At 37.9% G+C, this 26,192-nt stretch overlaps 1 protein-coding gene across 1 annotated transcript; it reads left to right on the forward strand.

Moving 5' to 3' along the window:
• The first annotated feature begins 306 nt into the window (after positions 1-306).
• On the forward strand, positions 307-26,126 carry pth3r (parathyroid hormone 3 receptor). Its single transcript, XM_084134915.1, has 13 exons — positions 307-394; positions 14,657-14,762; positions 16,162-16,272; positions 17,652-17,773; positions 18,238-18,332; positions 19,817-19,967; positions 20,051-20,204; positions 20,353-20,413; positions 21,765-21,831; positions 22,035-22,129; positions 22,205-22,346; positions 22,841-22,882; positions 25,589-26,126. The coding sequence occupies exons 1-13, from the start codon at positions 329-331 to the stop codon at positions 26,021-26,023; spliced, it is 1,647 nt and encodes a 548-aa protein (XP_083991041.1). The 5' UTR covers positions 307-328; the 3' UTR covers positions 26,024-26,126.
• Positions 26,127-26,192: the final 66 nt, after the last annotated feature.

Consider the following 26,192-nt stretch of genomic DNA (forward strand, 5'->3'; position numbering starts at 1 on the left):
ATCTTCTTTGATGGGTAAAGATCGTTCAGTTGTCATCTTCCACTTATTTTGTTTTTGTACTTTATAAAAAAAGGGGATTTTACTTTTTTGAAATTTACCTACATGTAAGTGTATCCAGTTATTCCATAAATTAACCTCAGCTAAAACAACATACTTGTCAGACTCCAACAGATGAATCACTGGTGGACACAACAGCATCAGAATAACAATATATCGGCAATGGCTACAGACTTCTCTGCACCTCGATGAGACCACCATGTCCTGAAAAGTAAGAGGAGCTCCCTGGTGAACAGAAGTTCTGGAAAAGGTCAAAGGTCTTGGGTTAAGCATGTTGTCAGTGGAGGTCGCCGTGGCTTTTGTGCTGTGCAGTGTGCTGATGAAAGCCAGAGCTCTGGTGAGTACGCCTGGTTTCCCTGCTTTATTCATAATAGAAACTTAATACTTAAAACCTAATAACTAATACTGTGCATGGGGCCATTTTGTACACATTTGGGTTGCACACTTTATTATACGTATGGCAATATAAGGTAACTATATTAAGGTTAGGTTTATGGGTAGGTTCAGGGTTATTATCTAGTCATTACCCAGTTATTATAATTACTATAACAAGTATGTACATGTGGAACAGGGCTGTAAAATATAGTGCTTTACCCACATTTGTCTAGCATTTCCCTTGTGATAAAGAATTGTGTTAAGTACGTGTGCACTTTTAGTGAACTTCAGATCTTAAAAGTATATTTAAAAAATAGACATTAGCCGATTATATAATATTAATGACTAAAAGTCATTAATATTATATTTGTCACGATGTAGTCCAAAGAGGAAGACGATGATGAATAAAAATCAGACAAAGTTTATTTAAACGACTCAGATATAATCCAAGTAGCGTATAGTGTGTAAAACAAAAGCAACAACAGACAACTGAGGAGTGCACTGTAAATGAGGGACAAATGATGAAAACCTGTGATAATTAATGAATAGCCATGACAACTAAAAGGTGGTGGGAACCTAGACAAAGGAGAACAGGAGACTAATGAAAACGAACTAAGAGTCCATGATAAACTAATGAAAATAATTTAAAAAATAACTGAATGTCCGTGACAATATTATCCTTGAGTGTGCTTTCGACAATGATTTCTTAACACAACTAAGTACATTTTAAATGATTACGTTTCAATGATCTGCAATGCTTCTTTGATGAATGACAAAACTGACTTAAATACTAAAGCACATATAAAGTACTTGATTATAATTTTAACTGTAGTGTGTATTTTGATATAATGTTACAAAACTGCTACTTCATTATTACAATTCTGCAGTTACAATACATGTAACTAAAAAAAAAATTAAATAAAAATTACATAAAAATGTAGTTAAAGCTGCAGTCCGTAACTTTTTTGGGTTAAAAATGATCCAAAATCATTATTTTAGCAAGTACATAACCAGCCAGTGTTCAAAACTATCTGCTTGCCTGAGCTCGATTCAAAACGGTAAACTTGAAATAATGTTTTTAATTCCAGTGGTACTGGTGGCATTACGTCACATCTGTACACATAAAGAAGGAGTCTCGGCTAGTAGGCTATGTTGCGTGTGAGGATGTTGGAGGTGGAGATTTATAGCCTTTTCTCACAGTACTTGATATAATTAAACTTATCAATTTAATGGCGGATCCAGAAAGGTTCAAACGACAATCACCAGTGACAACTGGAGATTCACCCGTTGTAAAATGCAAAAGACTTCGGACTTCGGAGTGGCTACAGAAAAAAGAGACTGCATGCGAAAACAAGGATAAATATCGGAAGGGCTTTTGAAAGATAAAAATACGATTATATTCCAGTTTTAAATATGAATCTGATTAACAGATATGTGTGTTTGTAGTTCAAAGAGAACCAGTTCTAAGGAACATTAATTTGTTGGTATGACAATTAGAAAGACTGCAGAGAAATGGAAACTGAACTACAGGTAGCCCTAATACACATTAAATGTACTCACACAATGCTGATGTTGTTAACATTAACAATTTGAGAATAAAGTATAATTTGCACGGTTTGACGTGATAAGCGATCGTTAGATTTAATCGGCTCGATTTACTGCAATGCTTTTTTTCCCTTAGTTGGTCAGAACAAAAGTGGATGTTCCTTACTTGTTCAGATGACATTTTCCGGTGAAAATTCTGTAAAAATGCTTCCACTCTACCAAGTTTTAAGTATCTAGACTACTTAAAAAACACCTTTTATCAATAGCTTTCAACCAGTAATGTTTGTATTTTGTGGTGTTGTGTTTTTTTGTATTGTTGTATTTGTATTGTATTGTATCCGATTTCAGTTGTATTGTACAGCACTTTGTGTCAACCTTGCGATGAAAATGCTTTATAAATCAATAAAAGAAGAAAGAAATAAGAGAGATTACACTTTAACCATATTTCAGAGACAATAGAAGTAACTGTGAAATGACACATAAAGACAAAAACAATTAAGTGGGTCAAAAGCAGTCTAAGTGAACTAATTGCATTTAAAATAAATTTAAACTATAATAGATTTTCATTTAATTGTAAGTAACTTGGAATTAAGTGTTAGGAAATATTACATTCAGTTTACACTTAATTATATTCTTTTAAAGTATATTATTTCTGTAATAACTCTTTTTTTAAACTATGCTAAAGTGTGCTTCTAATTCACAATGGTTGTATAATGTTGTCTGCTGCTTTCCCTCTTCACCAGAATTAGATCAATATCTGACTAAATTAACTACTTGTTTATTTTGTTAAGATAATCGGAATCTGCCGCTCCAATGGAATACAGTATTATCAAATGTGAAATCAAATAGTGCTTAAAGGAACACTCCACCGTTTTTTGAAATAGGGCTTATTCACATTCTTTCATACATTTAGATAGGTGGGTAAATGCATTTTTGTCTCAGTGCATGCATTGTTTTAGTTTGACAGGGTCGGCGCTAGCTTAGCTTAGCACAATGAATGGAATCCTTTGTTGCCAGCTAGCATGTCCTCAGTAAAAGTGATAAAAAAAACAACGAGTACAAATAGCAATGCAGATTAACACAAGGCGATTTCCTAGGCAGATATTGACTTGGGACTATATTAGGGGGAAGCACAGGCGAAGCACAGCTACTTAGGCGAAGCACTGCTACTTGGGCGCAGAGATATCACGCAACACATAAAATCCCACGACATTTTGCACCGGAGGACTAAGTTACTTTGAAAAAAATGGAATATGGGCCCAGAAAGACGGTACTACGTCTAAAAACTTACGCTTGTCCCATCCCATCTATTTTCAAAGCACAGGCAAAGTGCACATGTAAGTTGTATTTTATTGCTCTTCCTTATGTTAATCTGTGTCTTTATTCAGTTGTAAGATAGATGCTGAGAAGCTGTATATAGACTACGGTTCAAATAACGTTAGCCTCCTCTAGTATAACCTCATGTTGAATTCAACCTGTTTAGCATGAACAACCAAACTAAAATAAAAATCGCTGTTATCGTTACCTGTAAAATGAAATGACTGAGGGCTAAGTTAGCTATATTTCTCTCACCGAGTTAGCCTGGTTCTTTTGACTCAGGAGTTTTAGTATAACTAACGTTACTATGAGGAGAAGGCTACAAGCAGTTTACTATACATGTGTCATGTTTAAAATAATCACTTACTCTGTGGACAGCTGTCCATTTGGTCCATTCGGCGTGGGGCGTTTTTTCCAGTTCACTTTATCACACCGGAAAAAAAAATCGAGTACTGCCGGATGGATCAACGCCATGAAATCCTCGGTAGCTGTGACACAACTGCGGGCACGCTCATCTTGATCTGACGCGTTGAGCCTGGTCATCGATGGCAGTAAGTTGTCCCACTCGCCACAGCACAGACACTCTATTTCAGTCGGCATATTCCCCCACATTCACACCACCAGTTCGTGTTGGCTCTCATCCTCACGTCCTTGGGCTGTTGAGCGATCGCAACCTCCTCCTGCAGTTCTATTTCCACTCATTTGATGAGAGAAGCAAAGTGTATGCGCGTTGTGCACACGCTATATTATGGCCAACCATGCGCTCTTAAAATAGCATCTGAATAATGCGCCACTGACTTTAGACTAGGTTTTTCCTGGTCTGTGGCGGAATTGTTTTCTGAAACTGCAAAATAGCACCAGCGAACGCTTGCGCCGGAACACGCCTCCTCTTTGCGCTGAACCACCCCCGGGAGCGCAAGTTCACTCCCTAATTTACAGACGTGCGTCTGTGGAGGGGAAAGTCCGCTGTGCGTCGTGTGCAAAATAGGAATAATACATGCGTCGGTGTACAAAGTAAATTGCGCTGGGTGCAAGATAGGGCCCATAATGTTAATTTCACATGTATGTTCTGTTTTCATTTAGCTTTCACTGTGTTGTGTTTCTAGTTGGCTTCTCCGTTTGTTCTATTAGATCAGTTATCCTTGTTTCCCACCTGTTTGTTTCCATAGTTACTGATTTGATTAGAGTTATCTGTTCAGGTGTGTCTCATCTATTATCTTGTTAGCTCCCCTGTTTGCACGTGTATTTAAGCCTGAGTTTGGTCCTGTCATCTGTTGACATTGCTGTTAGCCTGGTTGTTCTGGGGTGTGTTTCCCAAAAGCTTTGTTAGCCAACTATGTTTGCAAGTTCCTTTGTTATTAGTATAGTTCAACAAATCGATGTTTCCAGAAATCATATTTCTTCTAATGAACATTCACAAACAGCATTGCAAAGTTGTGTGGTTGGAGCCACATTAGCATGGTTAGAAGCAGAGTTTCTTGTTTGCATGACATGTGGACTCAATAAATTCTTATCTTGAGCAAAATAAGCAAGCTGACATTCAGTACAATCTGTATCTTTTATTTAGAATACATACAACTGTCATTTACATCTTTTCGTTTCTCAAGAGGTTTAAAGCACCGTTTTTGAAGAGTGTGCATGTGTGTACGTGCTAGTACGTAAAGACGACCAATTTGCGACGGGCCTTATAAAATGGATCTTCCAGCAGTCTAATTGCTGTGTTTGGAACAGGAACAGCAGAGCCTCAAGGCACACACCCGGAGGTTTCAACAACTGGTGTGCCTCACTAACTTGACAGACTGTTCGCTGCATATATGCAACCTGACCATGCGGAGGATTCCAGCCCCACTCCCAACGCTCCTGAGTCGGCTCCAGAATCCCTTCCAGTGATTACTGTTCCCAAGTCCATTCCGGCACAGAAAATTCCCACTCCAAGGATTAAAGAATTGCCAATTACAGTGGTCACAATGCATCCAGTGAGCGATCTTCCCAAATCCGTTCCTGAGTGTGAAATTTCAGAGTCCGTCCATTCCTGAGTGTGAAATCTCAGAGTCCGTTCCTGAGTGTGAAATCTCAGAGTCCGTTCCTGAGTGTGAAATCCCAGAGTCCGTTCCTGAGAGTGAAATCCCAGAGTCCGTTCCTGAGAGTGAAATCCCAGAGTCCGTTCCTGAGAGTGAAATCCCAGAGTCCGTTCCTGAGTGTGAAATCCCAGAGTCCGTTCCTGAGAGTGAAATCCCAGAGTCCGTTCCTGAGTGTGAAGTCCCAGAGTCCGTTTCTGAGTGTGAAATCTCAGAGTCCGCTCCTGAGTGAAAGGAGAATTTTAGAATGACAGGACATTCATTTATATGACACTTATATGACACTTATTCAACAGAAAGAAAAGGTGTTTACATTAAGGCTTTTCAGTCCGATTGAGCCTTTAATCCGATTACTAATGGATTATTTGGTTGCTTGTAAATGTAGCCAATGTGTTGTGTTTCTGTTTGGCTTCTCCGTTGGTTCTGTTTCCCACCTGTTTGTCTCCATAGTTACTAATTTGATTAGAGTTATCTGTTCAGGTGTGTCTCGTCTCTTATCTTGTTAGCTCCCCTGTTTGCCTGTGTATTTAAGCCTGAGTTTGGTCCTGTCTAGTTGTCTGTCGACATCGCTGTAAGCCTGGTTGTTCTGTTCATGTATTTTAATAATTCCAAAGTATCCTGAGGATTTCTGTTAGTTTGAGTTTGTCATTAATAAAGACTGCTGCATATAGATACTGTTTCTTTTCTGCTGCAACCAAGACCTGTGACAGTTAATATACCAATGTACTAATATCTGTTTTGTACCTTTTGTAATACACTAGCAACTTGAATCAAAGTCCATCATAAGCAGTTTTTCCTCAAGCTGAGAAGGTAAAACTAATATATAAAAGATGCGCAGTGTCATTCTACTAAACACCATCATGGTAATACACATGACACTAGAGTAATGCAGCCAATAAACATTAATTTAACAACATTATATGTAACATAAAACCATAATGTACATAACTGAATTAAAAAAACTAAGAAAACGTTATTTCAACAGTGTCAAACAGGGAATTACACTGCAAATTATACAATGACTTGTTCTTTTTCACTTTCAAAACCTGTACATTTTACTGTAAAATTACATTAAATGTAAGTTTAGATCTATTACAAGTATAGTAAGGAAGGCATTTTTACAGTCTTATGTTGCACAGGTATATTTGTGGCAATAGCCAAAACATTGTATGGGTCAAAATTATAGATTTTTCTTTTATGCCAAAAAAATCATTAGGATATTAAGTAAAGATCATGTTCCATGAAGATATTTTGTAAATTTCCCACCTTAAATATATAAAACATTTATTTTTGTGAATGGATGCAGCACTATCGCCAATAGAAATGGACAACTTTAAAGGCAATTTTCTCAATATTTCGATTTTTCTGTACCCTCAGATTCCAGATTTTCAAATAGTTGTATCTCGGACAAATATTGTCCTATCCTAACAAACCATACATCAATGGAAAGATTATGTATTCAGCTTTCAGATGATGTATATAAATCTCAATTTAAAAAAAAAAAAAACCATAAGACTGGTTTTGTGGTCCAGGGTCACATATTACTTAATCAACAAATGTTACTGTGCACGTTCTTTTAGAGATATCTGTAGCACTAACAATCTTCTTTGATGTGACTAAATTGCAAATTGATTTTTACTTTGAATCCAGCTTTATAAATCCAATTTAGAAATCATCTTATTCAGGGCAATTTTCTGGTTGAACACAAATGATCATCTTCAGATGATCGGCTTTCCCAATAATACAGCTGGATCAATGATTCATCAGCCACACAAATAGATTTGTTTGGTTTGAGTGGTCTGTGCGGAAGACCTCTGACAGGGCAGTGTGTGTGAGAATCCCCAGTGAAATCACTAGGCAAAGAGAAAATTACCTTTTTCACCCTTCACTCTTTTTTTTTCACTCACTCTTTGTTAGGTATAGGTAGCAAAATTTTAAACTTTACAATAAGGTTTCATTTGTTAACATTAATAAACTACATTAATGAAAAATATTTCAACAGCATTTATTTTTGTTAATGTTAATTTCTGTTTTTACTAATACATAATGAAAAAGCAAAACTTGCATTAGTCGATGCATTGTGAACTGACATGAACATGAGCATTAACAAAGATTAGTAAATGTTGTAAAAATACCTGTATATTGCTCATAGTTCATGTTAGTTAATGCAGTGTTAACAAACGAGACCTTTATTGTAAGCTAAAGTGTTATCAATTTTTAGCTTAAACTGGTATCAGCAAATTAAAACTATAGAAAGCTCAATTGTCTAAGTAATTTGTCTTGGGTGTAAAGAGATGTATATTGTTCAAGGTTGTGCATGTCCTATGTTTCTTGGTAATGGGGAAAGGAAAGTGTGTCTTCCTGTTCCTGTTTGTGCTGTCAACTTCAGAAAGACTTACTGGCCAATGCATGCACATGCTCAATGAAGCAGAAAATGAGTCGGTCAGCGAGAGATGAACACTTGATAAACGGGCAATTTAGACCCTGAAAATCACGATTGATCAAGAGCACTGCCATGCCACTAATTTCACCTTTGCTGGAGAAGGCAATTAGAATTAAATGTGTTCGGTGTTCTGGATATCATCTATCAAGATGATATCTTTACAAGTGTTTGAACACAGGGCAGTAACAAAAAACAATTATTAAGAATCAATGACATTAGAGCATCTGACAGTGTGATTCATCAATGCCTATGCTTTCCAAAGGTAAAAAACAACAATCAAATGTGACAGTTGGTTAATTGACTCTTGCAGTTTGAGTGTAAGTGTAATTTCAATTGTAATTTCACTTACTCCCTATGGACTAATGTGAAATATGCAGTGATTTAAAAGCTATGTGTCTTAAAACATTTTAGTATTGTATTTGTAATTTGTAATTTCAAGTGTAGTACAATTTCATTAGTGAGAAACACCATCACACATTTTGTGATGCTACTAGAAAATAAATAAATATCAATAAACTGAATAAGGGACCCTAGTTATATGAGACCAGAATATTATAGAGTTGTAGGTGGGCTATTTTGATTTGGGCCTGTAGCTACCTGTAGCTCTGTAGAAACCACATAACAATGTGCTAAAAAAAACACTCAGAACAGCCAGGTCAGTTTTGTTAATCAAATGAAAAATACATATGTATTTTAGGAATCAAGGAGTGTCAACCCAACTCAGAACAGCCAGATCAGTTCTGTTAATCAGAAAATGAAAAATACATATGTATTTTAGGAATCAAGGAGTGTCAACCCTTGTAAAAAAATAACTTATATTGCCTTTGTAATATGGTTAAAGTGTACTGCTGAATGTACCTGACAAACATTTATGGTAAACTACAATATACTTTAATGTAATTTATATTCAAACCTATGCCATGTTTTTAAATATATTTGTAATTGTTGCAATTTACTACATTTAAAATATATTAACTTCGAATGTAATGTCAAATAATACAATACAGTTAAATATATAACCAAGTACTTATGTGCTTTAGTGTAAGTCAACACATCAAAATAAGTGTGCATTTTTAAAGCATGACTTTAAAGATTATTTAAACATAATTAATTCAAATGTACCTTTTATTTCATATATTATTGGCAAAAAAGTTTTTACATGTGCAATATACTTTTAAGATTTGAAGTTCACTACAAGTGCATTTTCAATACAATTAAGAGCACTTTTTCTCCACAAGGGAAATCATTCCAATAAAGTCAAATGGCTATCGAACAGAATGAGACAGGCTTGATGTATTCATCGTTTGTTGATTGGATTGTAAACCGTGAACACTGCATGAGGCATTTATATAGTGGTTTCATATGTACTATTGTACACCCAAAGTGCTTTGCAATCATATCAGGGGTCTCTCCTCCACCACCACCAGTGTGCAGCATCCACTACAACGGTGCCAGTGCGCTCACCACACACCAGCTATAGGTGAAGAGGACAGAGATTAATAGAGCCAATTTAATGGATGAGGATTATTATGAGGTCATGAGTAGTTACACCCCTACTCTTTACGAGAAGTGCCGAGGTTTTTTTAATGACAATAGAGAATCAGGACCTCGGTTTAACGTCTCATCCGAAGGACAGTGCTTGTTACCGTATAGTGTCCCCGTCACTACACTGGGGCGTTAGGACTCGCACAGACCACAGGGTGAGCACCCCCTGTTGGCTTAACTGCAGCGCAGTATTATATACATCAAATAAAAGTGAGTCTTAATACAAGAAGAGTTGCTTGACATTCTGATAAGATTACAAGGTCAAACAATTTATAAAATATAATAAAATATTGACAGATGAACCAGTAACATGCATTATGAAAACGTCTCGGTGACTAGTATAACCTCAATTCACTGATGGAGGGAACGAGACATTGTGTCGAATGAGAGACACTAGGGGTCACACTTGGGAGCCCAAAACACCTCTGACATTTTCAGAAAAGGCCAAAGACATATTATCATCAAAGACATATTATCATCAAAGACATATTATCATCAAAGAAGTTGGCGTGTAGAATTTGGACATATGGGTATAAAAGGAGGCCAGCGTGCTTTACACATTCAGGTTTGTGCTGAGAAGCCGAAACGGAAAATGACAAATGAAGCTAAGCTGTCTCGCAACCTTCCAACACCCAGGGTAACTGACCTCGGGTCTCCCTATCAAGGGGACCATCTACTATTGAGAGAGGTCAGTCCAGTCGTAGGGCTTCTGATGATTTTTTTATATTTTATTTTTTTAAATATCTTCTTTCTTATATATTACGGCTGAGTACCACAGTTGGGGAAGTGTTCTCTTTTCTCTAACGAAGGGGAGAGGTTAGTATGTGAAAACACATCCTACATAGGGAACAGTCCCTGTGGAGGGCTCCACCTGATGAGGGGAAGACTCTTGGCCACAGCGAATAGAGACGGTGTTAACCCCATCTAGGGAAAGACACAGGGTTCACCGATTGGGAAACCAAACAGTGGAAGAATATATCATATGGGGTCACCGTTAGGGAACCACTACATGTGGAGCACTAACCAGGTTACAAGGGCTTACCTGAAAGGGGCGTACCACGAGTAACAGGCCTAGTAGGGAATTCCTCTGCCGAATTCGCCACCGAAGAGTGCTAGGGGCATATAGGCGTCCTGGGTTTACCAAACCTGGGGAATATCTCTGAGACGAAACGGTGCACGTTTCCGCCTTGTGGAGGGGGAGGGCGCTCATGCAAGCACTACACTGACAAGTTGTCCAAGCTTTACCTGTTATAACCCAAAACTCGGGATGACACTGGTTCTGTGCGAATGATCGCGATTATGTCCCAGCCTGCAGCTCTGCAAATGTCTGCCAAAGAAGCATCGTTAGCCAAGGCTGTAGAGGCCTCAATGCCTATGTTGGATGAGCTCTGAGCTCCAAAGGACAAGGCACATCTAGGGCTTGGTAAGCCAGATGAATGGCATTCACTATCCAGTGGGCCATTCTCTGTTTGGAGACAGCCTTCCCCTTCTGCTGACCTTCGAAGCAGACAAAGAGCTGATCCAATCTTCTGAGGCTCTGCATGCGATCCAGGTATATTTATAGAGTGCAATGGGCACAACAGAGACTGGGTTAGGTCTCCCTTGTCACGAGGGAGTGCTTGCAGGTTCAGCACTTGGTCCCTGAAGGAAGTAGTGGGAACTTTGGGCACATAGGCATAGCACATAGCTCAGGACCACACAAGAGTATGCCGGCTCGAACTCTAGGCATGTATTGCTGATGGAAAAGGCTTGAAGGTCCCCTTCCTCTTGACGGAGTCAGGAGGAGTCTTCATGGAGAGAGCACTGAGCTCGACTGACTCCAAGGGATCGAACGGGTCCCTCCGTAAGGCCTGTAAGACCAAGGAGAGATCCCAAGAGGGGATGAGGGGAGGTCTTGGAGGATTCAACTTCCGTGACCCTCTCAGGATGTGCTTCCCTAAGGAACCGCCACCTACTGTGTTGTTTATGCCCACCTACTGGGCATAAATGCATCGCAATCACATGCTCCATCTGTGGGTCCTCCAAGTATCCCAGGGCCAATGCTCCATTGAGGGTAGTGAGGGCTGACAGTAAGGTGCCTTCCACAACTTGGTGAGCTCATCATTCACTTCCTGGAAGAATGGAATGGGGGTGGGATGAGGCTCGCTCCCGATTCAGCGCTCAGATCACGGTCAGCGCTCACCACCGAGGCCTTGTATCCAAAGGTAGAAGGACCAGGACTTGAGGCAGCTGAGGTTGCTCGCGGTCTTTTGAAAAACAAAGTTTTTCACGACCACAACATTCCCATGGCCATGCTTTCGCAGTAAGAGTATGAACCATCCAAAAACGCTGTCTCTGCATGAGAATGACAGCAAAGGGTGCTAACTATCGCACCTGGTCAGATATGAAGACTGGCTCAGGTTCCTGGATGAGTATGGCTGCAGGCTCTAGCTCCAGGGTGTCCTTCTCCATCCATGGAGGGTCCTTGGCGGGTGTTGGCTCTGGCTCAGGCTCTGGTCTCGTGGCAGGTGGGAGGCTCTGGGTCTGTGACCGTGGTAGGTGTGGTGAGGTGCTGGATGAGCTAAGGGTCCGTGACAGGAGGAGTGGGTAAGGACTGGGAAGGAGTTCCGAGACAGGTGGTGTTGCTACAATAATGAGCAATGGCAACAGGATTACTCAAGTGGGCTGGGGAGGCTGCGTCTGAATGGCGCTGGTGTCTTCATCAACTTCGCTTACTGAGAGAGAGGAGCCACTCAATCACAGTACATAGTCCATATACTGTGCCAGGATGCAGGTGGTCTCTCCTGCTGACAAATAGATAATCATCCAACCCACTTAAAAAAAACAGCTTTCAGGGCATCGTCGCCCTAGGAAACCTGATTTTGAGGAACTCCTCCACGTAGTCTTCCAGGTGGCGGCCGTCTTGTGAGAGGGAGATGAGAACGTCTTCGGGTGTGACAGTTGAAAGAACTGATGCTAGATACATATTTTATGGTTGATTCATTCTTCTGTTAACGTGCTGGTTGCTGCAGGAGCAAGGAAATACAGAGGCGGGATCTAGCAGCAGCAAACGTATTTATTTACAAAAATAAAACAAAACAAAAATAATGCACATGGTGGAAACCACTCAGGAGCAAAAGGAAACTGCAAGCCAACAGTATCAATGCAAGAATGGACAAGGAACTAAACTACACAGGAAGTATATGTACAGAGACTAAATGAGTGAATGAACAAGGGGCAGGTGGACACAATTATGTGCTATGGTAACAAACAGGAACACACAAGGAAACTAGATCAACTAAGGCGACATTTACACATAGCCGGGTATTTAGAGAAACAAATAATTCCCCACCTCCGTTTTCAATAATAACATCTTGCACACAACATTGTTTTCAAAAAAGTTGTCATTGTCATTGCGCTCACATGACATTAAGCATTTTCTGGGGCATAATGTGACATTTGAGAACTCCCAACACATAACATGTACAGTATATCAGAAATCTCCACTTTGGCCGGAGTTTCAGAAATAATCGTTTTCTGTGATAAAAACAGGTTTTTCATGTAAATGAGAGGCCAAACCGCAGGGAAATATCTGCGTCTTCCCTTCGTGTAAACAGGGTCTAAGGTAGGCAGGAAATAAACACAGGAACCAGGAACACAGAGAACATAGAACTGAGCTAAAATCAAAATAAGAGTACCAAAAACAGAACATAAACCTGACAATGTGTAAAGGAAAGTAACACTTTGTTAGCTTGTATAATTCTAAGCTTGAATAATTCAAGTTAAATTAAAACCATTTATTCAACTAAAACAATTTATTCATGTTAATTGAACACCACTGATTCTAGTTAGTTTTACAAGGTTGATTTTATTGGGTTTTACTTGTTTCAACCACATGGGTCCACTGTATATGACTGAATCATGTTCAGCCAAAGAGCTATTTTTTGAGTCTTTCTTTCTTTCTTTGTCTCATGTTAGGTGTGTGAGTTTGAGGTTTTGTTTGGTGGTTGTGAATGTATTCAGGGCACAAATGCTCCTGTGTTTCTCCAGTCGTGAGGACCCAGAGATCAGGTCTCATAATGTTGGAGGACGGTGAGGGATGCACATGGGTGTGGGGTGTGTATGGTTGGATATGTTCTCTCATCCTGAAGGTTGAAGAGAGCTCGTCACATACCACAGGACAGTGCAAATATTTCACAACACTGAGAGACAGCACATCAGCCTAAAAGAAGGTGTGCCAGATGTGGTGATAAATGGATAAATGTCAATGATTTCAGCTGAGATCGTGGAAAATGACAAACTAACATGTACAGTATATGCTTAGAAACAAACAAGGCTTTTGTCAGTCTTTTGTGATGTGATGTGTTACAGCTGTTCAATGCAAGTGAAATAGTAAAACAATAAATCTGCTAAGAGAGTGTCGTAAACATTGACTTTCTTTATTGACATGCTTCCACCCTCCCCCCAACATACTGATCTGGATTAATTATGTAGTACTGTGTCTTGCATTACAGATAACTTCTAAGCAATGAGCAAATACTACATAAATATTATATAAAAATACATGTAAAAAAAAAAGTTTATTAGGGACAAAATTGATGGTCCTAGTGGAAAAGACACCAAAACTGACAGACAGTCTGTCAAATGTTCTGACAAGCATTTATGGTAAACTAAAACATAATTGAATGTCATTTCTATTTCACATTTGCAATGATGAAGATACAATTTAACATATATACTTAAAATGTAATATCAAATAACTACAAATTATCATCAATTGATTTATATATGCTGAAGTATGTTAGTCAACAGATCAAAATAAGCGTATTTCTTAATTTGAAATTATTTTAAAGAGGACCTTATAACAATGCATTTGTTGTTTTTAACAAGTGTGTTAAGAACTTCTCTTTAAGTACACTTAAATGGCATTTTATTTCATTGATATTATATTATCTGCTAAAGTCTTTTGTTTTTTTAAAAATATACTACAAGTGCACATTCAATTAGTTAAACACATTATTTTTCACTAGGAATAACACAAAGAAAAAGGTTGAAATCTGTTAGTTGAAGGCTAATATCACACAATAAAAGTGCCTATAGTTCAGGAAACAACCATTGTTTTGTTTTTGTTTTTTTAAGTAATTTTATCTAGAAAATGTAGAAATTGAGATACACAAAAAAAAAAAAAAAATCATTAAAAATCTCAGAATCTCATATAAAGATATTCATCAAACATGGTTTGGTTTGGGATTATATATAGTGAAAATATGTGAAAGGGCGAGAATAATGTTCTCTTTCTCTGTCGCTCTTCTTACAGATTGATTCTGATGATGTCCTCACCAGAGATGAACAGATCTTTCTTCTAATTGGTGCACGCGCAAGATGTGAGAGAAACATCCGTGCACAGTTAGACGTGGTCAGAGGTATTATAATTTAATTTTTGTTTGACTATTGGGCTGTTATACAATGTCATCATTGTTAGCAACACGTAAGTAACTAACTAAGTAACTTTAGTTAGTGTGTAATGTTGCTGTTTGAGCATAAACAACATCTGCAAAGTTATGACGCTCAAAGTTCAAAGCAAAGGAAGATATTTGCTTTTAAAGAAATCGTTTTTTAAGGACTACAACAAATGGCTGGTAGGGACTACACGACATTCCTCCCATGTTAGTGTTATCACTAACCCTAAAATTTACATAAACCCCGCCCCCGTTGAGAAGAGGAAGAGTTGTTGTAGTAGAGACATTTGTGAGTCTGCTCAAATCTGTCTTTTCACATGCAATACAGTGTAACACAAATGCAATAGCATGTCACTCTGTAGGCATCTTACAACAGTTCCTAAATGAGCGATTTTATAGATTATCATGACAGAATATGCTAATTGAAGATAGTTAACTCCACATTAGCAACATAAATTCATCAACTAACCATTCAGAAACGTCCTGTTGCATTCTACATGGTCTCACTTCTTCTTGAGTCTCTCTATCATTGATCGACTCCAGTTTAAACTTAAAAGGCAGATTAGTTTCTGACATTTTAGTGCTTGTCTGTGTGAGGTAATGGAGCTGCTCTTGAAACTCCGCCCTCTGTGCCGGGAGCAGCAGCTCATTTGCATTTAAAGGGACACACACGAAACAACGCGTTTTTACTGACCCTAAAGAAGGGACAATTTTAACATGCTGTAAAAAATGATCTGTTGGGTATTTTAAGCTAAAACTTCACATACACTCTCTGGGGACAACAGAGAATTATTTTACATATTGTAAAAATGGGCATTATACCACCCCTTTAAGGTATTTTATTACTTTTAAAGCAATCAGATTTCACCTGGCGAAAATGTTGAAAAAAATCTATCCTATCAATTAATTTAAATGTGTAATTTGACATAATATAAAGCTAACCAAAATAGTTGTGACAAACTTACAGCTACTGAAGCAATGAAAAGCAAGTATCTTCCTAACCCTACAGATCCAATTTCCTGAAGATCAGGATCAAATTAGACTGTGGCCCTGTTTATAGCAAGATAAGGAATAAGGAATATTGATTTGAGCTCAGGTTCCTTATTTATTCGTAGTGATAACTGAGTCACTTTTATAGCAGGATACGGACATACCCAGAACTGTGGAATGAATACAGATCCACTGCTGTTTGGTTATGAGAAAAGATCAGGATTCTTATCTTTGGCTTCCTATGTTAAAGAGATTATTTGATTGTTAAAGAGATTATTTGACCTGTCTCCTTCAAACATTTTGTTGGAGAATAACGTGATTGCATATATTTTGTGTTAAATAAATGTTAAACTTGTAAAACTTGTATTGTCAGAGGATTACTGTCTTCCTGAATGGGATGGGATCATTTGCTGGCCTGCAGGAAAACCCAGTCAGATGGTTGCAGTTCTGTGTCCTGAGTACATCTATGACTTCAACCACAGAGGTCTGCATTACTTTTTCTCGCCTAGGATAGGCTTGCTTGTTTTTTATAACAAAAGAAATTCTCTTTCACATTCCAAAAAAGCTGGGACAGAGGCATGTTTACCAATGTGTCACCTCACCTTTCCTTTTAATTACACTTTTTAATTGTTCAGGAATACTAGTTGTTGCAGTTCTCAATCTCATCTGATACCACACTGCTCAACAGTCCATGGTCCAGACCGATCTAGGCTGCAGGCAGGCAGTCAAGCACATGCACTTTGACTCTGCAGTGTAGAGTGTTTACAAATCCACTCTGTTGTAGCACGTGCAGAAGGAGGCCAGGCATTGTCTTGCTTCCCAGGAAAAATCTCTGTACAATCCCAATTTATGCTTCCACATTACTAGTAACTTCACACATGCAAAGCACCTATGCCGTTAGCACTGATGCACCCCCATACCATGACAGATGTTTTCTTTTCTACCTGTTGCTGATCAAAGTATGGACATGAAATTTGGCACAAAGTGGTGAGCCATGACCCATCTTTAAAGACTGAGCCTTGGGTGGATGGTACTATTATACCCAATCACGATACTCTCGATCACCTATTACCAATTCACCTACTTATTATGGACTGTTTTTAAATATAAGCTTTTCACTTTTATTTTGCCTCTTTTCCAACTTTTTTGGAGTGTGTTGCAGCCATTAAAATTAAAATTTGTTATTCAAAATACAATTAATTTGGTGAGTGAAAACATTGGAAATCTTTTCTTTGTACTTTTGTCATTTAAATAAAGGTTAAAGAGAATGATCAAATCACATATTTTTGATTTGATTGCATTTTACAAAATGTCCCAATGTTTCTGAAAATAGGGTAAATATTTAAATTTGACAACTTATAAATAATTTTTGCATGTTAAGTATACTACTTGGTTCCTATTTAGATATTATTTTTAAGTTGATCAGATAGTACTGTATATAAAACATATGCTGGAGTACTTTCTCAAATAAACCAATGTGTAAAAAAGAAAAAGAAAAGTATTTAATAGGCTATGCTACTAAAAGAGTAAGCACAAATACAAGCCAATTATACTTAGAATACGTATTTACTTTTAAATATAGATACATACATACAAAAATTAAGTACCCACCAAATATTAATAGACTTTTTACAGTACACTTAAATATACATTCATTATATATCTGATACATTAAAAGTAGGCTGAAAGTATACCTACTCTTTTATTTTTAGATTAAAATAAGTAATAATTGAATAAACTTTTTATTTGTAAGAGTACACAAAATAGCTGTATGAAGAAATGACCTCAGAGGCTGATACTTTTTGGTGTACCTATTTATATACTGCTTAAGAATTAAGCATGTCTGTTTTACATGCATTTTAGGACATGCATATCGCCACTGTGATGCATCAGGTTACTGGGAGCAGGTGTCCACTATAAACCGGACATGGGCCAACTACACAGAATGCACCACTTACCTGCACACTAACCACAGCAATCAGGAGGTGTGTGCATTTTTTTTTAATAACTCATAGGCAGCTATAATCGATAATCTTGGTGGCATGCATTACTATAACTGTTGCTCAATTAAGTGATTTGAAGTTGAACAAATCCATAACTGTAAGTATTAAACTTCAGAATGATTGACTGCAATTTTCTGAATGATTAGACTTTTATCTCCTGGCAGATTAACAAATTGGGTAAAAAAAAAAAAAATCTATATATTCAATTCAAGGTGAGACCTGAACCATATCTATAGACAATAATATCATAGTGACTTTGACATGGATTTATTTTACATGGGTCAGTAACAGTAGCAACCATGCAGAAACATCCACAGAGCAACACGTAGAAAATGTATTTAGTTTAGTGATAGAGTATTGATTTGTCTAAAGGAAGCTGAAATGTATAGACATTAACATGTACATAGTTATATACTATTGTGTACTATTTTTCTGTGTCTATTTAGGAAGTATTTGAGCGTCTTTACCTCATGTACACTATTGGATACTCCATATCACTGGCAGCGTTACTGGTGGCTGTCTTTATCCTTTGCTATTTCAAGTAAGTGCAAAATTAACATTTCAACAAGACAAATTTCATGTTTTTAAATTAAAGATTAGCGATGAATATATCCAAGATAGTAAACACTGCACACAAATCTAATCCATCTGGATGCTAGATGACCCCTCAGTCAATGCCTGATTCATGTTCATGAGTGTGTGGTGCCTTGATGCCTATCTACATCCATGTAATAACCATGTGTATACAGACAGACTTATGTTCACTGAGATATCTTTGCTATGATCTGATCAGACAGTCAGCAGGTCCTCTGCTCTCTGAGGAAGAGAGTAGGGAATAGAATAGAATAGAATAGAATAGAATAGAATAGAATAGAATAGAATAGGATAGAATAGAATAGAATAGAATAGAATAGAATAGAATAGGCTTTTGCAGTTTACTCACGCAGAACCCTTGTGAAAAAGTAGTATGCACTTTACTGTAGCAGTACTTATTATGGAAATACTGTACTATAAAGAAATGTACTTAAGTGAGAACGGAATGTATTTTTCTTTACACTTACAGTAATTACGTATTATTTGTAAATAAAAATGTATTAGAATTTAAATTTAAGTTGAACATAAGAGTGCTTTTGCCCCACTTACGTAAGTAAGACTTACATATTTATATGTAATTACTTCCATTGACTTTGAAGTACTGAAGTATTTTAAATGTGCTTTATTATGTTAGTCAACACATTAAAATAAGTGTACTTCTGTAAAGCACAACAAAACATTATTAAAACATAATTATTTAAAATGTAACACATTATTACAAAGTGCACTTTTTTACAAGTGTAAAAGTGGGTCTTCAATATCTTGTTTATAAAAAATATACTTTTAAGATTGAAGAACACTCTAAGTGCAAATTCAATACAATTAAGCCCGCTTCTTTTTCACAAGGAAACACTTTCCTGGATCCATGTTCTTGGTCCAGGAGCAGCATTTGTGAATTGATTTTTTTAAGTAACCAAATCAATGTCATTCACTCTTTTCTTTTAAAGAAATGAAGGAACCCATCATTTAGATGGAACTACCCTTCATAGACTGAGGAAGTGTTTTGGGTCTGAACTTCATTTGTTTTTTTGAATTTGAATTTTGAACAAAATGAATGAATTGGGACATGTCGAAGGCATTTAATTTGTGCATTTGTCTTATTTCTATAGTTTATGATGCTTAAATACTCCATAATACATTTGTAGTCACACATTTGAATAAAATATAGACATTTTCATCTAAAGTGATTTGAATAAAAAGTTACTCAGAACACAAAAAGACACTAGATGCATCAGAAAACCCAAAATAGTGTAGTAGACTACATTTGACTTCGCAGCCATTAAATATGCTCTATACAGAACGTGTAGTATATATGAATGCAATACAATGAATGCATTGTAATGTGAACTATGAGACACTGAAATGAATCAGTTTCCACCACTGCTTCAAAGTCAAGATTCGTTTCTTTTCTATGTTTCCTTTTTTCTCCAGACGTCTCCATTGCACCCGTAACTACATCCACATCCACCTCTTCACCTCATTCATATGCAGAGCAATCAGTATATTTGTGAAAGACGCCGTTCTTTACACCGTCACAGATGACGGCAAACTAGAGGATGGGGCAGTTGGACAAAGACCTATGGTACTCACAAACCATTTGCACATGAATACATAATTAATGCTTCAAAGCCCGACATCAGTTTTATTGGTCTGTGTGTTTATCAGGTGGGCTGCAAGGTTGCTGTGACCCTCTTCCTGTATCTCTTGGCAACCAATCATTATTGGATCCTGGTTGAGGGTCTGTACTTGCATAGTCTGATCTTCATGGCCTTCCTGTCTGATAAGAACTGTCTGTGGGCTTTAACAATCATAGGCTGGGGTGAGTTGTCACTTTTGTTTTGAAGATTGCAATTGATGATAAAATTTGCCGAGCAATCCGTTATGATCTTGAGGGTGAAAATAAGGTTGTAGATAGGGTTTTCCATCCAAACGTCCTGTTTCGTTCTATCTTGTTTTCTTTTTCACAGGGATACCCGCAGTGTTTGTGTCCATATGGGTCAGTGCTCGGGCATCTCTGGCAGACACACAGTAGGTTTATTTGTGCATTTGTTTTTGTATCACCTGTTCCCTGCCTTCAGCCTGAGATGCTTGGATAGGCTCCAGCATCCCCATGACCCTGCATAGGACAAGCGGTTTGGAGAATGGATGGGTGGATGATCACCTGGGTGTTGAGCTTTGTTTGGCTTGGGGCAAACATAGCACTTCGCTTTTTGGCCAAATAGGGCTCATCAGACCACAAGATTTTCTTCCAAAAGGTCTAGGTTTTGTTGCATGGTTTTTAGCAAATTCCAGGCATGACCATATGTTGGCCGTTCTAAAAATAGTCTCTGGCTGAATGTCAAGATTTATGATTTATCAATCAATTAAGTTCATGTTTTTGTAAAGGGATAGTTTGGATTAGGGTACTGTGCTCACCCCCATGTCGTTTCAAACCCATGAGACTTTGTTTAAAGGAGAACTCCGGTCAATTTTAACATTGAGCTCATTTTTTTGTAAATTTGGAGTGCTGTCAATACAGAGAACAACGACAAAAATCGGTGTTGCCTACACCGTGTTATCCTCTTTTTAAAATTTGCACCCTGTTGACTTCAAAGGGGTAAGTTTTAAACCTGCTTTTAGCCTCTTAACATCCTTGATGTGTCATACAAGTGCCCAGCCATGTTAGATGATTCCTTCAGAGTGAACACGGGTGTATCTGACTGCAGTAGATGTGAAAGATATGAATAAAAATGATGTTATTTAAGCCAGCGCAAATACCTGTATTTACATCCTGTTTTTGGTCGAAGTCCAAAGTAGTCGATTGTCGAGTTCACGTGCATAGGTTTAGTTACCTATGATCACGCGCGTGAACTCGACAATCGACTACTTGATCAACACAGAAGCTTTTGTGCATGTCACGTGTTAGAACAAACCTCATTGGATCTCATGCATCACACATACGTTTGAGCTTCCGTTTACCATACAGTATGTGACATTAATGTAGTTAAATCATGTATCTCTTCACAAGACTTGGATTAAACCGCTCAATTCATATGGATTCATTTAAAATGCCTTTTTGGATCTTTTAACTTTTGGTTACCTGGACTTTCAGTGAAGGGACGGAAACCTCTCAGGGTTCACAAAAAATATCCTAATTTGTGTTTGGAAGATTTGAAAGTCTTATGGGTTTGGAATGACGTGGTTGAGTATATGAAGAATATCAATGCACTATCAATAAACACCAAATCCAAATCCAAAAACATTACAGAGCTCTGACTTGTACCACCTGACTGCTGAAGTTTGAAATATTCATTTTACATTGCAACCCTGTAAAGTGGAAAATAGTATATGATTGTGAATACTTTCTGAAGCACTGAAGGTTGGATTTCTGCATCTCTAGGTGCTGGGATATAAGCGCAGGCAACCTGAAATGGATCTATCAAGTACCAATCCTGGCATCCATTGTTGTAAGATTGTTCTTCTCCAATAAATTATTATACGTAATAATTTAAATATACAAATGTGAAACGCAATAACAAAACTCTGTACTTTATAATATTACTATTATAAAAGTACTCTTAAAGCACACATAAAACATATATAAATATTTCTTATCAGTGAATACCCTATACTGAAATGTCACTTATGTTCCTCATAACTCTTCATCTAGGTAAACTTCTTCCTCTTCCTCAATATCATCAGGGTTTTGGCCTCGAAGTTGTGGGAAACAAATACAGGAAAACTGGACCCTAGACAGCAGTACAGGTTATAAATTACTACACACACACACACACACACACACACACACATCTGTAGTGATTGGTTTTCTGTGGCCTGTAGGAAGCTGCTGAAGTCGACCCTGGTGCTGATGCCGCTGTTTGGAGTTCATTACATGCTGTTTATGGCTCTTCCGTACACTGATGTCACAGGTCTACTGTGGCAGATTCAGATGCATTATGAGATGCTCTTCAACTCCTCACAGGTACATGCCAGTTTTTTTTAATACTTTCAGCGACAAGGCAACCAGAAATTTCAATGGCAGTTGGCGAGTTGAGTTTACAGAGACCGTTAGCAATGCTATAAAGATGCAAAAGAGCAAAAGAGAGAGATAAAAAACACCACTTCCGATAGGAGTGGAAACAGTGCAGCTCACACACTATGCCACTTGATAAAGTTGGGCACTGCAGTTGGGTGGGAATGGCTACTAGTTAGGGTTAGTACAGCACAATTGGTGGCCGTGTGTGGTTTAAATTAGGAGTAGCCCCTCCAAACCAGCTGTACATTAATCATAAAATATATTGATTGTTTGTGATTATATCAAGTGTGGAAAGACAAATGACTTGTTGCTGGATCTTTTCATATTGCTCGTGGTTAGGACACATGAAACATCATCCATTGTTACAAAAACGTTTTGTTGCTGCCATTATTATTTTCTTTTATTTTGCTTTTCCTTTATGATGAATTTTATTTCCTCAGGGTTTCTTTGTGGCCTTTATTTACTGCTTCTGCAATGGGGAGGTGAGTTTTTGAGGTTTCTTTTGTTCAAATTTATAGTAAATGGAATTGCTAACTTTGGAGTGCAGAAAGAAAGAAACACGTGCGATGATGAAGTTGCAATTTAGTACATTTAAAAAATATAAACTTTAAATGTAGTATCGAATAACACTACAGTTATAATTGTAATCGTAATAATTGTAAGTACTTTAATATGTTATTCTACAAATTAAAAAAGTGTACATCCTTAAAGCATGACTTAGGATTTTTAAAAGTGCATATAACAGCTTGCACATCTCTGTTTGCAAAAGTTTGATAAAGGATCTGGTCTCTCTAAACCCCTCCTTTCCGAGAGCCTACTCTGCTTTGATTGGTCAGATGGCCCAGTTCGCTGTGATTGGTCTACCGCTTACAGTGCATGTCGGAAACAAAATGGCCTTTATCATATCTGAATTTCCTGGCTTCCTCTGCACTTGATACACAGTGATAGGAACAGTAACGATGGAGTTGCTTTTACTGTATCAATTAGAGTCTGAGTCCTCATCCTTTGGAAGTGCGTGGATTGCTTTCCTGTCTTCTCGACAGTTCGACAACATGAACTAAACTCTTCCAGGCCTCAGCTACAACCAGTCCCTCAAGTTTTTCGCGATTCCGCGATCGCTGAATACAACGCAAAATCAACAAAATGTAGCAATTCCTAATTCCTAATTTAACCGCAAAATAATCACAAAAATGAAAAAGACCTCACAAAACAGTAAATTATAATCACCCAATTGAAATATCTCTAGTTTAATTAAAGTTTCAATGCATTTTACGTGGATACAGATGTTGCGCACGGCACGCGTTATGTCTGTGAGCGGTCTGTCAGAAACATGGCGAAAGAAACTTTGTCTCACCTGCCCTCTCACATAAGCGCCAAGGACCGTGCTAAGCCTGATATATTGCACGAGAGTGGGGGTAACGTTGAATTGTTTTGTGTTGACTGCCTGACTGCAGTGTGTGTGTGTGTGACTGACTGCGTGTCACCGCCTGTCAGCGTAGAGTATTGAATTCTCTTTATAGCGCTTGAACAAATACACATAGCTACAATTACTTCAAAATATTCATCTTGGCGAGTATTTACGTAAAACAATCAGTAATAACTGATTGGGACGTTTGTCATTTCTGTAGTAGGTCTTAAAGTGACAGTAACCTAATTTACCTGCTGCTGTCAGTAGCTACGTTTACATGGACACAATCGGAATGAAATCAATCCGATTGATGAATCCGAACAAGGTGTTTACATGAATGATAAATAAAGTAATCGGGTTGATGTGCGCGTTTATATGTCACAAGTTTCAAATCGGATCTGATGTTTTGACATGCGCACACTGCACAAATATACAGAGTTTCCCGCTGTTCGCGCATAAATATTCTCATCTATTGGTTCTTTATTTGTTTTAAACAGCAGACGTAATATTAATCCGTCTCTGGTAATAATTTAGAGCATATTAACCGTTTTGCCGTGCTGCTTATTGATCACGCAGTAAAAATGCCCCTCCCCGCGGCCAAAACCAGACGTCTGTGGATGAGAATCCAAAACATTGGTGGGACGTTGTCCTGCTTCACTTCACAGACGCGCGAGTGAAAGGAGAATTTTAGAATGACGGGAAACTTATTAATATGACACTTTATTCAACAGGAAGAACAGCTCGTTCTGCGCGTCATACGTCATTACGCTATTTAACGTCATCGCACATGCGCAGTCCTTTCAGTTTCGGTTTTCAATCCGATCAAGTGTTTACATGTTCTCTCGATCGGATTACAAAAGGGATAAACCACCCCTTTCAATCCGATCGAAATTTCATTCGGATCGAGCTCAATCGGATCGATTAAGGTGTTTACATGAAGGTTTTTTAGTCCGATTGAGCCGTCAATCCGATTATAAGTGTCCATGTAAACGCAGCTAGTGTTGTTAATGTTAATCAAGCAACAACAATACGTGCTGTATTTAAAAAAACTATTAAAAGTTTACTTGATTATTTAAATAATTACTTGGATGTTCCTGGTCTTGCGTTGTGCCCATAGGTTGTTTTAAAAGTTAATTTGATGAGAATTTGATTAGACCAAAATAAACAAGCTTTATGCATTTTGTGTGTGATTTGTGTCATGTATGACTACTGTGCATCTGACATAATACTATTATGGTAAATGTGATGCCCTAATTATAAAATATAAAAATCGCACATTTTTTCACACATTTCTGGAAATTACCACCTTAAAATCAGTCATTTTGATCGCAAAAATCACACAAAAAAATCGTGAAATCCTGGAGGGACTGTACAACTACAATATTTGAGGACGAGTCATATTAGGTGTTGTTTCTAGGCAGCCAATGAAGACCATAGGCAGGTATTATGCAAATGTGTTACAAATTTATGTAGGTTTTTGCAAGACTGGAATTACTGACAACTCATTTCAGGCAGTTCAGAATTGGTTCTTTCTTTTGGCAGACAATAACTCCATGTATCGCAATTTGATCTTTTAAAAGATCATTTTTACAGACATTTTACATTTACAAACAGCTATAATACACATAGGGGTACTTTATCATTCTAGAAATTATTACACACAGTACCTTTTAAATTACTGTGTGTCAGAGTCTATTTGCAAACAGTCTCTCAGCCCATATATTTTCTCTTCATGTCTTCGTGTCTCTTCATATCTTCTCTATAATGCCATCATGAACAGGTGCAGGCTGAGGTGAAGAAGGCATGGCTGAGGCGCAGTCTTGCATTAGACCTGAAGCAGAAGGCTCGTGTCAACAGCAGTGCGGTATGTGGAAGTGGCTACTATGGAGGCATGATGTCACACACCACCACACAGAGCGTGTGTCTCAGTGTCAGTGGTACCAAAGGCCTGCCGCTGGGAGCCATCGGGGGCAAAGGGCAATCACGTCTCCACCATTCAGGAAACTTACCTAGCTACACGCCTCATGACACAGAGACTGTGTTTTTTACAGTGCAGCAGCATGAGCTGGCTCTGAGGCAGACTGAGGGGAAAGAGTCTCAGTCCAAGACCGGCACGAATGCAGAGGAAAGGGAGCATGATTTTGAGCCATGTTTTGTAGCAGATGAGGAGCATTCTGGTTCGGTGTCTTGGAAAGAACTGGAAACGGTGCTTTGATGGTCTCCCGGGTGGAAATAATTAGTGGTGCTTACTGTTGTTAGAAACTCTTAAGTATTAAATAGGCTAGTATTAAAGTCAGGTGAAACGGAAGTTGCAATATAATAGTCTTTTCTTATTGTGAAGTATATCCAAGTGAAATGGCTTCTCGGAAAAAAAAAAAAAAAAT

Source organism: Abramis brama (assembly GCF_963993115.1).
Source record: "Abramis brama genome assembly, chromosome: 14".
NCBI classification, from domain to species: domain Eukaryota; kingdom Metazoa; phylum Chordata; class Actinopteri; order Cypriniformes; family Leuciscidae; genus Abramis; species Abramis brama.